Source organism: Saccharomyces cerevisiae, chromosome IV (genome assembly GCF_000146045.2).
Source record: "Saccharomyces cerevisiae S288C chromosome IV, complete sequence".
Classification (NCBI taxonomy): domain Eukaryota; kingdom Fungi; phylum Ascomycota; class Saccharomycetes; order Saccharomycetales; family Saccharomycetaceae; genus Saccharomyces; species Saccharomyces cerevisiae.
In genome coordinates, this window is record NC_001136.10 from 1357457 (window position 1) to 1369490 (window position 12034).

At 37.6% G+C, this 12034-nt stretch overlaps 7 protein-coding genes across 7 annotated transcripts; 3 read left to right on the forward strand and 4 right to left on the reverse strand.

Moving 5' to 3' along the window:
* Positions 1-123: 123 nt before the first annotated feature.
* UTP6 (snoRNA-binding rRNA-processing protein UTP6) lies at positions 124-1446 on the reverse strand (the record flags this gene model as incomplete). Its single annotated transcript, NM_001180757.1, has 1 exon — positions 124-1446. The coding sequence occupies one exon, from the start codon at positions 1444-1446 to the stop codon at positions 124-126; it is 1323 nt and encodes a 440-aa protein (NP_010737.1).
* Positions 1447-2466: 1020 nt separating this feature from the next.
* On the forward strand, positions 2467-3342 carry RPS18A (40S ribosomal protein uS13 RPS18A; the record flags this gene model as incomplete). The annotated part of the gene is made up of 2 exons (NM_001180758.1): positions 2467-2513; positions 2949-3342. 2 exons carry the CDS (start codon positions 2467-2469, stop codon positions 3340-3342), a joined length of 441 nt encoding a protein of 146 aa, NP_010738.1.
* A 321-nt stretch (positions 3343-3663) lies between these two features.
* On the reverse strand, positions 3664-4725 carry YHP1 (Yhp1p; the record flags this gene model as incomplete). Its single annotated transcript, NM_001180759.3, has 1 exon — positions 3664-4725. The coding sequence occupies one exon, from the start codon at positions 4723-4725 to the stop codon at positions 3664-3666; it is 1062 nt and encodes a 353-aa protein (NP_010739.3).
* Positions 4726-5421: 696 nt separating this feature from the next.
* On the forward strand, positions 5422-7446 carry PPN1 (endopolyphosphatase; the record flags this gene model as incomplete). Its single annotated transcript, NM_001180760.3, has 1 exon — positions 5422-7446. The coding sequence occupies one exon, from the start codon at positions 5422-5424 to the stop codon at positions 7444-7446; it is 2025 nt and encodes a 674-aa protein (NP_010740.3).
* A 169-nt stretch (positions 7447-7615) lies between these two features.
* On the reverse strand, positions 7616-8206 carry TSA2 (thioredoxin peroxidase TSA2; the record flags this gene model as incomplete). The annotated part of the gene is made up of 1 exon (NM_001180761.1): positions 7616-8206. One exon carries the CDS (start codon positions 8204-8206, stop codon positions 7616-7618), a length of 591 nt encoding a protein of 196 aa, NP_010741.1.
* Positions 8207-8807: 601 nt separating this feature from the next.
* Positions 8808-9371, reverse strand: GUK1 (guanylate kinase; the record flags this gene model as incomplete). The annotated part of the gene is made up of 1 exon (NM_001180762.1): positions 8808-9371. One exon carries the CDS (start codon positions 9369-9371, stop codon positions 8808-8810), a length of 564 nt encoding a protein of 187 aa, NP_010742.1.
* Positions 9372-10028: 657 nt separating this feature from the next.
* On the forward strand, positions 10029-11930 carry NHX1 (bifunctional K:H/Na:H antiporter NHX1; the record flags this gene model as incomplete). Its single annotated transcript, NM_001180764.3, has 1 exon — positions 10029-11930. The coding sequence occupies one exon, from the start codon at positions 10029-10031 to the stop codon at positions 11928-11930; it is 1902 nt and encodes a 633-aa protein (NP_010744.3).
* Positions 11931-12034: the final 104 nt, after the last annotated feature.

Consider the following 12034-nt stretch of genomic DNA (forward strand, 5'->3'; position numbering starts at 1 on the left):
TATATCGGTTCTTTCCAATTTTTTTTTTTTTTTTTTTTTTTTTTTTTTTTTTTGGTTGTAATATTAAAAGAATAAACATTTATCTGATATGTAATTGCATTTATAAAATGTACAGTACCGCATTTAAAGTTTGCTGATAATTAAATCTAGAATTTTATACCTAGGATCATCTTCTGCATTCATCTTTTTCAAATAATTGTCTTGTAAATATGAACGATACTCATTTTTCAATGACTTCACCGATGCGCTATCCAATTTCGATATATATGCAAAATACTTCTTAACAGACAATTGTAATTGATCAATATCGAGTTTCTCAACTGGCATATATCTGATATTTAGAGTGATGTCAATCATTACTGTTTTCAAATACAATTCTGGTAGATCCTTACGGAGCGAAAGGTCATACATGTCATTTTTCCAAAACTGCAACACGTGATTGATAAGATAGTCTCTTTCCAAGTCTAAAAATTCATCAAATAGTTTAATATACCTTAGTGACTCACTGAATAGGTAATTCAAGGTCTCCTTATTTAGTTCAATATTCATTTTGGAATCTGAGATGGCATAGTAACCCTTATGCTTATTAATATAATGCTTGCCCAAAGTCTTCATACACACATCGAAAATAGTTAATGCAATGTCACCGCGTAATGCTGGGTTGGTCTCTGCATTACCTAGTACGCTGATGTCTGCCTCTGGTAACTCGTTTAATTTATCTTTCATTGAATCACCAGTGGATGGAACTTGTAAATGAGATTTTTCTTCGTCGGGGGCTTGGTTATTCTTTTGTTCATTTTGCATGTCGAGCTCCTGCTCTCTTTCATTGATTAAACCCATCACTTTTCTTCTGTTAATCAACTTAGTGATGAAATTCAGCTCGAATTTTACATATTCATACCATAGCTTAGGCACATCAGGGTTAAACCTCAACCCATTCTGAAAAATATTTCTACAACTCTTGAAGTTAGCATGAACTTCATATTCGTATTTCGCACAACTAATCCAAATGTCCACATTCGTTGGGTGCAACTTTAGAAGCTGATTATAAATGTTGTGAATTTTTTTGTATGATGTTTGGTTACCTCTCGCTTTCATGTAGTTCAAATACATTGCCCAAAACTTTAAATCTTGTGGAAATTTGTTCGTTCCTCTTTGATAAATAAAACCTATTCTTTGTTGAATAGACCAATCAGATAGACTGTTCGTCTTTTTAACCTGTAAGATTCTCTTACACCGCTTGGCACGTAATTTATTGACGTTACTTTCATAGTTAATGTATTTTATATAGTCATTTATGCTAGACCCTCTGGAATTTAATCTATGCTCAAAATCAGTTCTTTTCTTCATAATTAATGAAACTTCATTTTTAGTGAATAGTCCTTTCTCCACCAAGTCATCCATTTCAGGAATACATTGTTCCAAATAGTATCTTGTCTTCGACATTATTAGAAATCGGTGATGTGTGTATCTCTGGTCAATTTCACAATGTTATGCCCTTAGATATGTGTTTATTCACGTTCACTGTGTGTTCCTGATATTTAGCTCATCGCCCAGATCTTTCTAAAAAATTTTCAAGAGAATACCCGGATGAAAAAGCGTGTTCGGATTCCCATCACTTAATGAAGCTTATATCTGACAGCGCAGGAAAAGCACAAAATAGAACCTAGCCACTTCGCGTAAAAGCTCATAATGTTAACGATATAGTAATATTTTGACGCATCGAACTTTATCACCCGCAGCATAAAGTACTGATACTACAAGTTTTTTTCGTTATTCTTACCGGTATTGCGCTAAAGCAGTTTTGCACCTGAAAACAAGTAAAAATAGGACTTGAAAAAATTAAATAGCATACATGTATAATATAATCTTGATCACGGCAAGTGTTTCAATAGAGATGTGGTTATAATTTGTCACTTGTGCAGTCAATACCTTAAATTAACTTTTACAAAGTATTTTTTTTAAACGGCCCATGAGCATAAATTGAGAACGATATTATTAATTCTAGTATATTTTAGGAACAGCAGGCCATTATATCCAAAACTTTTTTAAAATAGCATCCACATCACTTACTGGCGTACAGTTTCGTGTCTGGCAACAAAAAAGTACATTTAATTTCAATGATTAAAAAGACATTAAACATCCGTACATTACGCACCCATGCATGCTATCTGAAAATATTCTACATGCTGCTTTTAGAAATTTGAAGCGGCATATGGTGTTTCCTTGCGGAGACGCGCGCTCAGGGGAACTGCGATTCCGAAAGATGCCTTTCCCAGTCCCATATGCCCATCCCAAGATCATGCCCGGGAGAGCAAATGTCGCCCCAGCCAGGTCGGACACATCTGTCATTCGACCACTAAGTATTGTCAAAGCTAGGGTTAATTGAAGATAGCTCTACATGTTATTAGTAGAGTTTTTAAACGTTGAGATACTAGTGAACGTATACACAAGAGCGGATAAAAGATGTCTTTAGTTGTCCAAGAACAAGGTTCCTTCCAACACATTTTACGGTATGTTTATTATTACTAGTGAGCTATGACAAAATCGGCTAAAAACTTAAAAATATGACAGACAAGAAAGGAAATTCATTCACCTCTTTAATCGTGGCGATTATTCGCTAACGACGTGATTAAATATAATAATGATGTTCCCGGGCTGGACTAAGAACGTAATAATAAGGCTGATGAACAAATTTATGGTTTATGCATCAAAAAGGAACATGAATTTGGCATAAGCGCACATAATTACGGAACATTGCAATAGCGGTCGGAGGTAAAGTACCGGGAATGCTTTACAATGAATCAGCTATTGGCGGATATTGACCAACCAACACTAAAATTTTATATCCTGCTCCGATTTTTGTCTTGGCCGTGAAATCCATTATGCACATTTTTTACTAACGTTTATCAATAAGTTCGGTTTCCCGTCTAAATTTTTTTACGCAGTTTGTTGAACACTAACGTTGACGGTAACATTAAGATCGTTTACGCTTTGACCACTATCAAGGGTGTTGGTCGTCGTTACTCCAACTTGGTCTGTAAGAAGGCTGATGTTGATTTACACAAGAGAGCTGGTGAATTGACCCAAGAAGAATTGGAAAGAATTGTTCAAATTATGCAAAACCCAACTCACTACAAAATCCCAGCTTGGTTCTTGAACCGTCAAAATGACATCACTGATGGTAAGGACTACCACACTTTGGCTAACAACGTCGAATCCAAATTGAGAGATGACTTGGAAAGATTAAAGAAAATCAGAGCTCATCGTGGTATCAGACACTTCTGGGGTTTGCGTGTTAGAGGTCAACACACCAAGACCACTGGTAGAAGAAGAGCTTAAACTGATAAGATTATTCAAGCTTAATCTTTTTTGTACGAGTACATATATTTCCATAGCACTTCCTAATTGACTTTTTTTTAAAATAAATAAAGAAAAGAAAATTAATTTTGTGACCATAATTTCAACTTGCCTTTTTTTTGTACAGGGTTTCAGGGATAAATGGACCCTTGAAAGAATATAATATTACATCTCTATATAGATTTATGAAACAGGCCGCTTTAAATCTAAAAAAAAACGTTGGTGTAGTCTCAGTCATTACTTTGTGTAGTTTTTGTTAATATTGATAGCATCAGTGCTCAAGAAAATAAACACTGAGAAAGATTAGTTTTTGAAAGAATTGAGATCGACCTCCCCAAGGGGTTTTCTTTCGTATGCATTGAACTTTAGGCGGTTTTCCTTGCCTTTAGGACTTTTGATAATCTCGCTATGACCGGTATTTGATAATGTTCTCTTAACAAGCACAGATTTCCTGTGGAACTTGAGCTGTCCGCCGGGCTTGCAAGGCGTTATGTGGTGGTCTTCGAAGATCGAGGACGTATTGGCAGGTGAAGTTTTCAGCAACTCTGCAGTAATAGCCTCCTTCGTACTCGTTGGCGTAGAGGTAATTTCCAACGCAGCGTCTGAGTAAGATATCATAGACATCGAATCATTAGAGTGAACTTTGCAATGGCTGGTGTTGCCACTGTTCTTGTGCTTTTTAGCAGCCTGCCTTTTGTTCTGAAACCATATTTGAACCGATTTTTCGGACATATTACATTGCTCGGATAACTCTATCCTTTTAGCCTTATTGGGCGTGGGACATTCGTCAAATGCTGTTTGCAATATCCCAAGCTCATATGATGAAGTTCTTCTTCTTTTCCGACGAGCTAACCGAGCATTGTCTATCTTAGGCTCCTTCTTTGGAAAAGTTTCCTGTGAGTGTGTAATAAAGGCAAATGACCTTTTCTTTTCTTTTCTTGTGGTTGGTGTGAGAACAGCCTTTGCAGCAGATAGAGGAGTAAGAATATTAACTTTTTTATAAGAGTGCATACTCTGAGGTGGCTGCTCTTTAGAACAGACTCTGACCGTTGGCGTGAATGGTGAATGAGAGCTCAGCTTCTTGGGCTTGGATAAAGGCGTCATGGAAGTGGTTACACGTTGTGATAAGAAATCCACAGCCTGTGGACTTTTCCTTTTTGGCCTTTCCTCATCGCAAGGACTTTTATAAATATTTACCACTGGTCTCACAATGTGCGCAGATGCAGCTAATGGTGGCAACCTGATGTCACCTTGGTCATCACTAGGGAAGTTTGTATTTGGCAAAGTATGCAGTTGGAAAGGCGAATTAGAAGTACCTGTAATAATGTTTGGTAAAGAAGGAAGCACGGTATTTCTGCTTTCCATGTTATATATATACGATATTTTGTGTTATTGTTATTTCCCTACAAATGCTAGTTACACTGGCTGGCGAGGGTAAAGAAGAAGATAATACGAATTATAATCTACGTTGGCAAGATCGGGAGGACGCCATATATATATTTATAAACATTCATCTGTGTGATCCAGATCAAACAAATAAACAATGAGTAAACGAAAAATCTGGCTGAAATGTCTCATGCTATTAACCCAATTCAGCATTGATATTAAAAATACCGACGTATCCCTGCACGGAAAGCGCGTCTGATGTTTACCATTCCGGGTTTTTGGCGCGCGTCATGTCCAAATTAGGACGTGGTTTATAGCCGAAAGAGGAAATGTGATCTGCCCACCTGTGCGGCCCTTCTCTGAGCGTTTCGAGCAGGATGCATAATATGCTCCCTTCGTACGGTAGAGGACAAATATGACCATTACCCGACTATTGAGGACATATGTCGTTATTAGAATTTAGCACCTTTAAAGTTATATTGCACTTTTAATTACCAAGATTCATTTGAGAGTGTAAAGGGTTTTATGGTAGAATACAAGTCAGAAGAAGGCTAAAATCAACAGATCAATATTTTTTTTGGTTGTTGGGTTGGAGAATTATAAAGTTTTTTTGATCTCCTTGTCTCCAGCTATTGTTTTCATTGAGTAGGGGTAGAGCTAGTTAGCTGCTTTTCGATGGTTGTAGTGGGTAAGAGTGAAGTGCGCAATGTAAGCATGAGTAGGCCGAAGAAGAAATCATTGATTGCCATCCTGTCGACCTGTGTTTTGTTTTTCCTCGTGTTTATAATTGGTGCTAAATTTCAATATGTTTCCGTTTTCTCCAAATTCTTAGATGACAGGGGGGACAACGAGTCACTTCAATTGCTCAATGACATAGAATTTACAAGGCTAGGACTGACACCTAGGGAGCCAGTAATTATCAAAGACGTAAAGACAGGGAAGGAGAGAAAATTACATGGACGGTTCCTTCATATTACCGATATTCATCCTGACCCTTATTATGTGGAAGGAAGCTCTATTGATGCAGTTTGTCACACAGGAAAACCAAGCAAAAAAAAGGATGTGGCACCCAAGTTTGGGAAGGCAATGTCTGGATGTGATTCTCCCGTTATTTTAATGGAAGAAACTCTGAGATGGATTAAAGAAAATCTTAGAGATAAGATTGATTTTGTCATTTGGACGGGTGATAATATCAGACATGACAATGACCGGAAACATCCAAGAACAGAAGCACAAATTTTTGATATGAACAATATCGTTGCTGATAAAATGACAGAATTATTTAGTGCTGGCAATGAAGAAGATCCAAGAGATTTTGATGTGTCTGTCATTCCAAGTCTTGGAAACAATGATGTCTTTCCACATAACATGTTTGCACTAGGACCAACTCTACAAACTAGAGAATATTATAGGATTTGGAAAAATTTTGTTCCGCAGCAGCAGCAAAGAACTTTTGATAGGAGTGCTTCATTTTTGACTGAAGTTATTCCAGGGAAGCTTGCTGTCCTGTCAATTAACACGCTGTACTTATTCAAGGCCAATCCGTTAGTTGACAATTGTAATTCAAAAAAAGAACCAGGTTACCAACTTTTACTTTGGTTCGGTTATGTATTAGAAGAACTAAGGAGTAGGGGAATGAAAGTATGGTTAAGTGGACATGTACCTCCAATCGCAAAAAATTTCGATCAGTCGTGCTACGATAAGTTCACGCTATGGACTCACGAATACAGGGATATAATCATTGGAGGATTATACGGTCACATGAATATTGACCACTTCATCCCAACGGATGGTAAAAAAGCTAGAAAATCGTTATTGAAAGCCATGGAGCAATCCACTCGTGTTCAACAAGGAGAAGACAGTAATGAAGAGGACGAAGAAACTGAATTGAATAGAATTCTGGATCACGCTATGGCGGCAAAAGAAGTTTTTTTAATGGGAGCGAAACCATCTAACAAAGAAGCATATATGAACACCGTCCGCGACACATACTATCGGAAAGTGTGGAATAAGCTGGAAAGAGTGGATGAAAAAAATGTTGAAAATGAGAAGAAAAAGAAAGAAAAGAAGGACAAAAAAAAGAAAAAGCCAATCACTAGAAAAGAGCTCATTGAACGCTATTCCATTGTGAACATAGGTGGTTCAGTCATTCCAACTTTCAATCCTTCCTTTAGGATCTGGGAATATAACATCACCGACATAGTGAATGACTCCAATTTTGCAGTTTCGGAGTATAAGCCCTGGGATGAATTTTTCGAGTCACTAAATAAGATTATGGAAGACTCTTTGCTAGAAGATGAAATGGACAGCAGTAATATCGAGGTTGGGATCAACCGCGAGAAGATGGGCGAAAAGAAAAACAAGAAGAAAAAGAAAAATGACAAGACTATGCCAATTGAGATGCCAGACAAATACGAACTCGGCCCTGCATATGTACCGCAGTTATTCACTCCGACGCGTTTCGTCCAATTCTACGCCGACTTGGAAAAAATCAATCAAGAATTACATAATTCATTTGTTGAATCTAAGGATATTTTCAGGTATGAGATAGAATATACCTCAGACGAGAAACCATACTCAATGGATTCGTTAACAGTAGGAAGTTATTTGGATCTTGCAGGCAGATTATACGAAAACAAACCTGCATGGGAAAAATACGTCGAATGGTCATTTGCGTCTTCTGGATATAAAGATGATTAAGTTAATATACACATAGAAATGCATATCATTCTTCAATTACAGTTTCTTTTTCTTTTGTTACACTATTCTTTCAAGTCAATTTCATAATAATACAAAACCATCTTTCTTATCATATATAGGGTGATGTATTTTTAATTATTTAATAGGGCCTAGCGTTATCGTGCGAAGATTAATTATTGGCATTTTTGAAATACTCCTTGGAATCTTTAACGTCAGGTTTGATGGTGGCGGCTCCTGGGGTCCAGTTGCATGGCAAAACTGTACCATTTTTGTCAGTCCACTGGAAACCTTCGACTAATCTCAAAGCTTCATTGACGTTTCTGCCAACAGATAAATCATTGATAGTGATATGTCTAATGATTCCCTTCGGGTCGATTATGAACAAACCTCTTAAAGCTATACCTTCTTTTTCAATCAAAACGCCATAGTCTCTGGATAAGGAATGATTCTTATCAGCAAGCAAAGGAACTTTAACTGGACCTAATCCACCGTCTTTTCTGGGAAGGTTGGTCCATGCCAGTAAGGAATATTCAGAGTCGGTGGAGGCAAATAAAACTTGGGCGCCCTGATCTTCGAATTTCTTGGCGGCATCGGAAAACGCAACAATCTCAGTTGGACAGACAAATGAAAAAGCCAATGGGACAAAAGCTAGAACAACGTACTTACCTTTATACTTTTCCAGTGAAATTTCCTCGAAGATACCGTCGACTACGGCGGTTTTCTTAAATGGTGGGGCTTGTTTTTGAACTTCTGCTACCATGATTGGTTTTTTACGTTCTTGTAAGGCTAATATATTCTTGAGCAAAAAACAGTAATAGTGTTCACTTTGGATATTTCAAGATAAACAATGTAAGTAGCAAAAAACAATCGAAATTACAAAATATATTCTTACAATCGTCTGCTCTAAATACGTTAATCTAAATCTCATCCATAGTTGATCCTTGATTACTCGGGTAACAAACACCTTAGCAGATGTGTAAGAGAAAGGAGAGCCTCGCCCGCTCCTAAACGACGCCAATTGTAAGGGGGGATCAGCCCTTCCAACCCCCAATGACTAAAACTTGTAAACTAGAGGGGCGCATATAGTTAAGATAATCAGATACTGGCCCAATATGATATTGTCTAGATCTTGAGGATGACCAACCAACAGATTCCTGGCCACAGTATCCGTGGTCATTGATTTTGGCACTTGGAAATTCAAGAGATGGTTCTAGTCGTCGTAGCGCTTACTAACAAAAAAAACTAGCATAAGCCCGTTGAGAACTTTTACACTATATTAATTGAATAATTGGACGTTTTGTCGCTTTGCGACAGCACTCTCCTACCAGGTACATACTTAGTAATGTCTATATAGGGCTACATCATTTTTCTGCAAAGATAAAATCCTTCAATTCCTTGTAGGCCTTGTCCAAATCATCATTGACAATAACTTTGTCATGGGCACCTGTCTCAGCATATGCCAATTCAGCTTGAGCGGCGCTTAACCTCTTGTTGATGGATTCTTCGGTCTCCGTACCTCTACCTTCTAATCTTTTTTTCAAATCCTCGACCGATGGTGGAGCAATAAACAAAAACCTGGCATTTAACTCTGGGATAGCCTTGACAGATTTGACACCCTGCATATCAATATCTAAAATACAAGTCTTACCAGATTTACTGACTTGTTTGACGGAAGCGACAGTACTACCATAGTAGTTACCGGAGAATTGCGCCCATTCAATGAATTCATTGTTCTTAATCATAGATTTGAATTCATCTACGGAGACAAAGTTATAGTCCTTACCGTTTACTTCGCCAGCTCTTGGGGTTCTAGTAGTGGATGAAACACTAAACCCGAAAGAATCTGGGTATTCAGCGAACAATTTCTTCAACAGTGTAGATTTACCTGTACCACTTGGGCCAGAAATTACGATAGGACGGGACATAACGCAAAGGTTTACTAATCTTTATCCGAAGTAAACTGTAGTTATCAACTAAAAAGAAACGCCATTGTGTATCCATTTATGCTAAATGTATTTTTTTTTTTCTTTTTTATGTGTTTCCAAGCTTTTTTTCGAAATTTGGAATGTACCGATGAGTACGGTTGCTATTAGCATCGACGCCGCCGGAAAGACGCATCACATATTTCGAGAACCGAAACTTCCTGTCGATATAACCTACACTTCAAATAGCTATCATTTCGAATCGTCGCAGTTTTGACAATCACATTTATACACTTACTGTCGTTTTTTATGTAAAGGCTGTGAAAATTTCACCTTATTAATGCTTATAGAGCAGAGTTTAGGATGAATTTTGCATTGTAGCCTGCCGTGAGCACACACAAGGAGTAGCAGAGCAGTAGTCTTGCCAAAGGATTATGACAGATGATATACCTTGCACAAACGTGATAGCAAGGAACTGCAAAAGTTGATATCGAACAATCATTATTCACGGTGTGACTTTTTCTGTTTCCGTTGCTTTTCTAGCTACTCTAAGATAAAGGGCACCCAAGATTGACAAATAGTTGTAGATTAAACATAGATTGCAAGCAGTGAAATTCAGAGGATAATCTTTTATCGCTGTCAGTACATACCATATGAAAAATGCTATCCAAGGTATTGCTGAATATAGCTTTCAAGGTGCTGTTAACCACCGCCAAGAGAGCAGTTGATCCTGACGATGATGATGAACTTCTACCTTCCCCGGATCTCCCGGGTAGCGATGACCCTATTGCAGGTGATCCTGATGTAGACTTAAACCCTGTTACAGAAGAAATGTTCTCTTCATGGGCATTGTTCATTATGTTGCTCCTATTGATCTCTGCATTGTGGTCTAGTTACTATTTAACTCAGAAACGAATTAGGGCAGTGCATGAAACTGTGCTTTCTATTTTTTATGGTATGGTTATTGGCTTGATAATAAGGATGTCCCCCGGGCATTATATTCAAGATACGGTTACTTTTAATTCATCCTACTTTTTTAATGTTCTATTGCCGCCAATTATTTTAAATAGTGGGTACGAGTTGAATCAAGTGAACTTTTTCAATAATATGTTATCTATCTTAATTTTCGCCATACCGGGCACCTTCATATCTGCTGTGGTTATTGGAATCATATTGTATATCTGGACCTTTTTAGGACTAGAGAGTATTGACATTTCATTCGCAGATGCAATGTCTGTTGGTGCTACATTATCTGCTACCGACCCTGTTACAATTCTTTCAATTTTCAATGCGTATAAAGTGGATCCTAAGCTATATACCATCATTTTTGGAGAATCACTGTTAAATGATGCCATCTCTATTGTTATGTTTGAAACCTGTCAAAAATTTCATGGTCAACCTGCAACATTTTCGTCGGTTTTTGAAGGGGCAGGCCTCTTTTTGATGACTTTCTCCGTTTCGTTGTTGATAGGCGTTCTTATAGGAATTCTTGTTGCTCTTCTGTTGAAACACACTCACATAAGGCGCTATCCTCAAATTGAGAGTTGTTTGATCTTGTTGATTGCTTATGAATCCTATTTTTTCTCCAACGGTTGCCATATGTCCGGTATCGTCTCCTTGTTATTTTGCGGAATTACTTTAAAACATTACGCCTATTATAACATGTCAAGAAGATCACAGATCACCATTAAGTATATTTTCCAACTATTGGCAAGATTATCAGAGAATTTCATCTTTATCTATCTAGGTTTAGAACTTTTTACTGAAGTAGAACTAGTCTATAAGCCACTGCTAATTATTGTGGCAGCTATTTCTATATGTGTTGCTCGTTGGTGTGCTGTGTTCCCATTGTCGCAATTTGTTAACTGGATATATAGAGTAAAGACAATCAGATCTATGAGCGGCATAACCGGAGAAAATATTTCTGTTCCCGATGAAATACCCTACAATTACCAAATGATGACATTTTGGGCAGGTTTACGTGGTGCTGTTGGTGTCGCCTTGGCGTTGGGAATTCAAGGTGAGTATAAGTTCACTTTATTGGCAACGGTCCTTGTTGTTGTTGTTTTAACAGTTATCATTTTTGGGGGCACTACTGCAGGAATGTTAGAAGTTTTAAATATTAAGACTGGTTGCATAAGTGAAGAAGATACATCTGATGACGAGTTTGATATAGAGGCTCCAAGGGCGATAAATTTATTGAACGGTAGTTCTATTCAGACAGATTTGGGCCCATATTCTGACAACAATTCTCCAGATATTTCAATTGACCAATTCGCGGTCAGCAGTAACAAGAATCTCCCCAATAACATATCCACAACTGGTGGTAATACTTTTGGAGGCCTTAATGAAACTGAGAATACTAGCCCTAACCCGGCAAGGTCTTCTATGGATAAGCGTAATTTGAGAGATAAACTGGGAACAATCTTTAATTCCGACTCACAATGGTTTCAAAATTTTGATGAACAGGTATTGAAGCCAGTATTCTTGGACAACGTTTCTCCATCCTTACAAGATTCGGCTACGCAATCACCTGCAGATTTCTCTTCCCAAAACCACTAGACTTTAAAGTGTATGGTTTCCTTGTTTCTAATATAAATATATTAATTAAGTCTTTATACATTCTCTCTTACTCAACGCCGAAGGAATACCCTTCTACACTTTAT